Source organism: Felis catus, chromosome C1 (genome assembly GCF_018350175.1).
Source record: "Felis catus isolate Fca126 chromosome C1, F.catus_Fca126_mat1.0, whole genome shotgun sequence".
Taxonomy (NCBI): domain Eukaryota; kingdom Metazoa; phylum Chordata; class Mammalia; order Carnivora; family Felidae; genus Felis; species Felis catus.
Window position 1 is genome coordinate 13,230,881 of NC_058375.1, and position 7,276 is coordinate 13,238,156.

The window sequence follows — 7,276 nt, forward strand, 5'->3', positions numbered from 1 at the left end:
AAAGTTCCAATGTCATGCCCATTTCATGCACAGTGAGCCCAAGGCTTAAAGAGGCTAAAGAACATTCTCCAGGCCACGTGGCCTCTAAGTGGCAGGATCCGCATTCGAACCCCAGCGGCTTTTTTTTTAAGTCTCTCTTTCTCTCTTAACAACTTGTGTCGGGGATGAATGAGGTCCATCGTCCGGGTCAGGCCCGCAGGGGAGGCAGTGAGAGCAGAGGCAAGCTGGGGCCAGGCGGGCTGTGATAAGAGGCAGCAGCCACAGGGTCACTCGATGACACTCCAGGTACAGACTAAGACCCCAAGATGATTTTCCAGAAAGATTTGCTGAACGCCATGATCCCAACCAGTCATTTTCGAGTTTTGGAGGGGGAAAAGAAAATGCCTTCTTTGGTTCAAAAGTTTATAGAAAAGGGGCGCCTGGGTGGCTCAGTCAGTTAAGTGTCTGACTTTGGCTCAGGTCACGATCTCACGGTTCATGAGTTCGAGCCCCGTGTCGGGCTCTGTGCTGATGGTGCGGCGCCTGCTTGGGATTCTCTCTCTCTCCTTCTCTCTCTCTGCCCCTTCCCCACTCGCTCTCTCTCTCTCTCTCTCTCAAAATAAACAAACTTTTAAAAATATTTTTAAAGTTTATAGAATGTACCAGATGAGATTATTGGGCAAAAAACATTCTCTCCCTGCCCGTCTCCTCCAAGGTGATGCACACTTCCCTTTCTGCGACCTGTCGGTGTCCAACATGGCCACGTGACTTGCTTTGGCCAGAGGGATGCTGGCGACCACGCCATGAGCACCTTCGAATGTGCCTGCCCACGAGGCTTTCCCAGCGGCCCTTCTGCCATCACTGGGACAACACGCCTTGGGTAGCCGCGTCCAAAGAGAGCGAGAGGGACGCATGGGGCAGACCCGGGCCCGGCCCTCAGGGGGAAGCCAAGATCTGCCAGGTCCAACCTCGATCTTGCTGAAGCCCGGTGGGCCGTAAGAAACCAATGCTTCTTGTTCGGTGCCGCTGAGGTTCCGGGTGGTTTGTCGCACGGCCACAGCTGACCGATGTACCGTGGGACGCCCGTCTGTGAAAGAGACGAAAAGCAAGCTGTCCTGAGCACGTGTAGGAGAGGGGACAAAGCCCCGCCGTCAATCACCACCAGCCTTATTTCTAATGAACATCTTCATCACACGCTTTCCTTCCCGCCCACGCCACATCCCACAACACACACGCACAAACGCGGTAGGGACCTGGGACCCACCGTCCGCCTCAGTCACCTCCTCTCCGAGGCCTCCGGCTTCAACCCTCCGCGGCGTTGAGGCTCCCCTCCGCCTCCTGCCAGCCTGCAGGTCAGGGGGTGAGTAGGGGAGGGCCAGACCCCTCTGCACCCAGCACCCTCCTCCTGCCACCTTGTGTGGGTCACGCCTGGGTCCCCGGAGGCCTTCCACCTCTTCCTCCAACAGCGGGGCAGCCTCCCTGCCCCAGCCCTAATCCCACAGGAGGAAGGGGAAGCCCAGAGAGCCGCACAGAAAGCCAGAGGCGCGCGTTTCCTCCCCGCGTCCTAGGGCTGCCTTTGCTCGAGACAGTGAGATGACCCAAGGGTCAGGGCACAGGACAGGAGCCTGGTGGGGTCAGGAGAAGCTGGAGGAAGGAGTGTGGTGGGCAGGGCGAGCCAGAGTGAGAGAACGAGGGACCAGCCCCGGGGGACCCTCCAGAGGCCGAAGCAGGGTGGCCCTGATGTCACGTGGGGTCGAGGGAACGGACCGGGTGCCACTCCTCTGGCCCCTGTGCCGAGCTGAGACTTTAGATAAAATCGCTGCTTCCCCCTCCACTGGGGCCTATAGACGCAAGGCCTGGGGACGGCAGGGAGGCCCCATGCCCCTGTCATCTGTGAGCACCAGCCCAGGGGCTCAAGAAGATGGCCAGAGAGTGGACGCCCGGCCAGTGTGCTCAGGGCTGTCACGACACAGCATCACAGACACTCAGGTCCTCACTGTCTGGAGGCGGGAAGTCCGAGGTGCCCGCGGCGGGTGCAGGCCTCTCTCCTTGGCTAGTAGGTGGCCACCTTCTCCCTGAATGTCTCCCGGGGTGTCTGTGCCCTAGTCTCTTCTTATAAGGACACCAGTCACACTGCATCAGGGTCCCTCCTAATGAGCTCATTTTAACTTAATTGTCTCTTTAAAGACTGTCTCCAAATACAGTCACCTTCTGAGGCACTGGGGGTTAGGACTTGAACGCGAATTTGGGGAACAGGGAACACAGTTCAGCCCACACCGCCACCCGTTGGAGGAGAGGCCATCTGGCCAGCTTCTCTGGACAGGGTCAGCCAAGGACCTTGCTGAGGACAGGAGGCAGGGCTCTGTCCCACAGTCACGCAGGGTTGTCCCCTTTTCTTTTCTAAAGTTTATTTATCCATTTTGAGAGACAGACCGAGAGAGAGAGAGAGACAGAGAGAGAGAGAGAGAGAGAGCAGGGGAGGGGCAGAGAGAGAGAAAGGGAGAGAGAGGATCCCAAGCAGGCCCCGCACTGCCCGCGCAGAGCCCGACACAGGGCTAGAACTCACACGACTTGAGCTGAAATCGCGTCCCACGTTTAACCAACCGAGCCACCCAGGCGCCCCACCCCTTTCTAAAACTCTGCCGGCACAGCAGCGGGAACGAGGCAGCTCCAAGCACCGGCCGCAGGGGGAGCGGAGCCCCTGGACGGGAAGGTGAGCAGGAGTTATACACGGGAACACATGCACAGAAAGTTCAAAGGCCTGCAAAGCGAATCTACGCTATAGGAAGGGAGGACCCACCGAGGTTACCCTGGAGGAGGGGGCAGGGGACTGGAGGATGCATGGAGGGGCACTTCCGGGAGGGGGCAGGGACTGGAGGGGGCAGGGTGGGCACTTCCGGGAAGGGGCAGGGACTGGAGGACGCGTGGGGGCACTTCCGGGAGAGGGTAGGGGACTGGAGGAGGCACAGGGGTGCACTTCCGGGAGGGGGCAGGGACTGGAGGAGGTGGGGGGCACTTCCGAGAGGGGGCAGGGACTGGAGGACGCGTGGGGGCACTTCCGGGAGAGGGTAGGGGACTGGAGGAGGCACAGGGGTGCACTTCCGGGAGGGGGCAGGGACTGGAGGAGGTACAGCGGCACTCCCGGGGTGCTGGTCATGTTCATGTTCTTAGTCTGGACGCTGGTGTCAGGGCCGTGAAAGCCCACTGAGCTGTCCACGTAAGACACACGCACTTTTTATTTTAGTTGATAATATTGTACCAACATCGACTCCCTAGCTTCACAGTGTCCCGTGGTTTTGCAAGCTGTCGTCGGGAGAAGCTGGGTAAAGGGGAACCCGGTCCTATTTCTGCAACTCCTTGTGAGTCTTATTTCAAAGCAATTTTTAATGCCATCCAGGAAATCATTGGAGGCTTATTTTAAGGTTTTACATTTTCAGACCCAGAAGAGTTGAAATAAATCTTAAATTAAAAAACAAAAGAGATTTACGCCCTTTGCCGCGTGCGTGTTATACTTCAATTAAAAGTTAAAAGAGGAAAAAAACGAGCCTCTGCCGGTCTCGGCGCCGACCCAAAGGACAAGGAGAGAAACGGCGTCCACGGAGCACCTGCTGTGTGCCAGGGGTACGTAGGCGCTCTGCCCAAGTCGTCCCACTCATGACTCAGAGAGAGAGCTGACTGTCTCGTTTGCAGATGAAGAAACAGGCTCAGAGAGGCCAAGGGCCTGCCCAATGACACACAGCTCATTCGGGGCTCCGGCAAGGCTCAAACCCAGCGCTGTCTGCCTCAGAAGCCCTGCTCTTGTCCCTGCCCGTGCTTAGGTCCCTCGGAAGGACGCCTCTCCCCACCTCTGCTGCCCCGGACCACCTGGCTCAGCCTCAAGATGAGGCGCCAAGGCCTCCAGTCAGCCCCTCTCCCAGCTCCCCCTGGCAAAGCTGCCGATGTGGGCTTTTCCAAGGCTTTCCCACCTGTCAAGCTCCCTGGCTGGGACTGACCCCTGCACCATTATTACCGCCACTCATTGCAGGGCTGAGTATGCAGCCCTCCTTTGTCGGCTCCCAGAAGACCCCAGAGCACATTCCATGCCGTGCCCCCCCCCCCCCCCACCACACACATATATACACCCTCAGCACCAAAGTTCTCGAGAGGCTTGGAGCTTGGACAAAATTAACTCATTTATCCAAGCAACCCACTGGGGAGCATGCCTGCTTGTTGCCACGGCCCTAAAATGAACCTGGTTCATCAAGTCTTTTGAATTTTGGCTCAGGCAGCACTTTCCGGGACTTTCAGGCATCTGGGAACAAAAAACTTGCTGGAGAGGTTGGAGCTGAGACCGTGAGGCCGGCCTCAAGGTCACCTCCCAAGGGGGACCGAGGCCAAGGGCAAGGATGGCATGCCACCGACCTGGGAAGGCTGTGTCTGGTGGACGTAACTGGGATTCAGCTTGTTGGAGTCCTCCTCGCCTAGCAACCCCCAAGAGAAGGCCATGGACTGTTCTGTAGGGTGCCCGTGGGGGTTCTGACCAAAGGAGTTCCCTGAGCATAAAAACTGGAGACAGTGTCCTTCCTGCAGGACTTGTCAGAGCCCTTATGACACTAATGTGTCCCCACAAGGGTCCAAGAATGGCCCTTCCAAGACTATTTTCCACTCTCCTTTGGAATGTTCCTCAGAGAGATGCTGGTCCACATCCTTCAACACAGATGTGTCTCTGGCATTTCTGGAACAAGATGAAAAAAGAAAAGAACCGATTAGCCTGGGAGGCTCAGTTGATTAGGCATCTGACTCTTGGTTTCTGCTCCGGTCATGATCTCACTGTGTGTGAGTTCAAGCCCCACATCAGGCTCTGCACTGATAGTGGGGAGACTGCTTGGGTTTCTCTCTCTCTCTCTCTCTCTCTCTCTGTCTCTCTCTCTGCCTCTCCCGACTTCTCTCTCTCTGTCTCTCAAAATAAATAAATGAACTTAAAAAAAAAAAAAAAAGAAAGAAAGAAAAAGGAAAGAACTTACAATGCTGATAAGGTGATGGCAGGAGTATTACTGTTCCCATTTTGCAGATGAGGAAAACTGAGGTCCAGAGAGACAGAGACAGACAGACAGACAGACTTTCCAGGTCAGCAGGAAAATTTGTGACAGAGCCAGTCCTAAACGTCAACAAAGGGTTCTTTCCTCTGCTTAGGGCTGAGGTCAGGAGGGTGAAAATCTGCTCATAGATAATTTCCAGGGGTTATAAACTCTTTCAAAACCATGCTTTGCCATTTTTTCACAAAGCTGTCGTTGTCCTTTTTAATCTTCACAATCTTCCCTTAGATTTTGGGCATCAGAGCCCCATTTTTAAAAAGAGGCAACTGGGCTTCAACAGGGTGACGTGATTTGTCTAACGTCTCCGGTCCCACCGACGCCTGAGCAGGGGTCCCTCCTGGTGTCCCAAGATCCTGATCCCCGGCCAGGTCCCCACCCATCCTCAAGGACGGCACCTGGTCTTGCTCAGTTCGGTGGCCCTGTCACCCCCACCTGAGTGCCCAAGCCATGCAGAGGGGAGCCTGGTCTCTGGGTGCCGGGTCTGCCCCCAGGGGGGGCTCTAGAGGGGTGATTGGGGATCCACATCCTCATATATCTGAAGAATCGCCCCCTTCCTGCCGCTGCTTCTGTGCTTTTCCTTCTCTCCATGCCTCCGGGGTCAAGTTCTCCTCCAGCAGCCTAGGTACGGCAGGACCCCTTAAAGGAGGGCTCTCCTCCCTTCTGCTCACTTGTGGAAGAGGTTACCTGGGATTTGGATTTAAGCTCCTGGGGAGGAAATATATCCTCTCTGGTACAAATCAGGACGTCAGGTTCAGGATGCTCAAGCAGCTTATCATGAGTCGCGCAGTAACCAGAAATAGAGTCGTTGACCCAGCTTTATCCACCAGACCAGCGACTCTCAAACTTGGATGTGTGTTAAGAATCCCTCGGGAGGAAGTGGGTGGGGCAGACAGGTGTTTGCGTAGCCGGCTGAGACGGCTGTCCCTGCCAGCCTGGCCCTGGGCAAACAACGTGTCCTGCCTGCTTGTCGTCTGGGAGTCTGGAATTTTGGAGGGAGCCCGAAAGAAGGCGCTTGCACGACGAGACCCCAGCCAAATCCCTGGGCACCGAGTCTACGATGAGCTTCCCGGGTAGACAGCGCCTCCCCGGGTGTAGCCAAACGCGTTGCCGGAGGAATTAAGCACGTTGTGAGTGACTCCCCAGGGCGAGGGCTCTTGGAAGCTGGCGTTTGGATTTCTCCGGACTTCCCCGTGTGCCTTTTCTGTCTGCCGATTTTACTCTCTGTCCTTCCACTGTCAGTCGCGACCACGAGTGTGGCCGCGACCTGAGGGTCCTCCTGATGAATCAACCAGATGGAGAGAGAGGGAGACACAGAATCCGAAGCGGGCTCCAGGCTCTGAGCTGGAACACGCGGGGCTTGAACTCATGAACCACGAGATCATGACCTGAGCTGAAGTCGGACGCTTAGCGGACTTTATCCCAGATTCCGGAACCAAGGCAGGGAACGGGGAGGCGCTTGTCAAGGTCCCCTGGCCGCTTCATGACAAAGGCCGGGCTGGAACTCAGGGCTCTGAGCCTGGTTAGGCACCCTCCCTTCTACCCTCTGCTCCGGCCAGGGGTGGGTGGGGGCTGATTGCACCTGACCCCCACACTTCCCAGAAAAGTTCCCGGCTTCGCAGCCCCTACCTCCAAGCCCTTGCCAAGGAGGGAGGTTAGAGAGGATAAGGACCCCTGGTCTTTGCCTTACCAGCTCCGTCTGAGACCGTGGCAAGTTTCACAGATGGGGAAACTACTCTGCTGCAAGAAAGACATGAAGTCATGGAGAAAGCAACAGACTGGGATGTGCTCTATAATTACAGTATTTTTTTTTTAAGGACAATAATGATGCCTCAACAGACCTAGACCTCATGAGGGCCACCCAGACCTTTTCAAACTCCATAACTACCGCGAGCAACTGACCGGTCCAGCCAGGTGCACGTCCTTCGGGTTGGGACGAGCACGGTTCCCCCAGCCCCGCCCCGGAGCACCTGTAGAGAAGACGCTCGTGGGGCACATTCAGAGAGCAAGTCCATGCCAAGCTGGGGGACGATGACAAGGAGTCATGAGAGAGGTCAGAGGAAGGGGACAGGATGTACCTGCAGGGCCGACATGGGGAGAGCAGGAAGGCTTTTCGATTGGAAGGAGCAGCAGTTGCACCCGGGGAACCCACCAGAACTACGGGTTCCGGGTCTCCGCCCCGACTGGTGAGTATAAAACAGTCCCCTGGAATTATTCTGAAGATT

At 56.4% G+C, this 7,276-nt stretch overlaps 1 protein-coding gene across 1 annotated transcript; it reads right to left on the bottom strand.

Annotated features, from left to right (window-relative positions):
- On the bottom strand, positions 1–3,142 carry LOC123379431. The gene is made up of 4 exons (XM_045034872.1): positions 2,996–3,142; positions 2,780–2,851; positions 1,244–1,325; positions 1–1,066 (listed from the first exon to the last, which is right to left on the bottom strand). The coding sequence occupies exons 1-4, from the start codon at positions 3,140–3,142 to the stop codon at positions 630–632; spliced, it is 738 nt and encodes a 245-aa protein (XP_044890807.1). The 3' UTR covers positions 1–629.
- Positions 3,143–7,276: the final 4,134 nt, after the last annotated feature.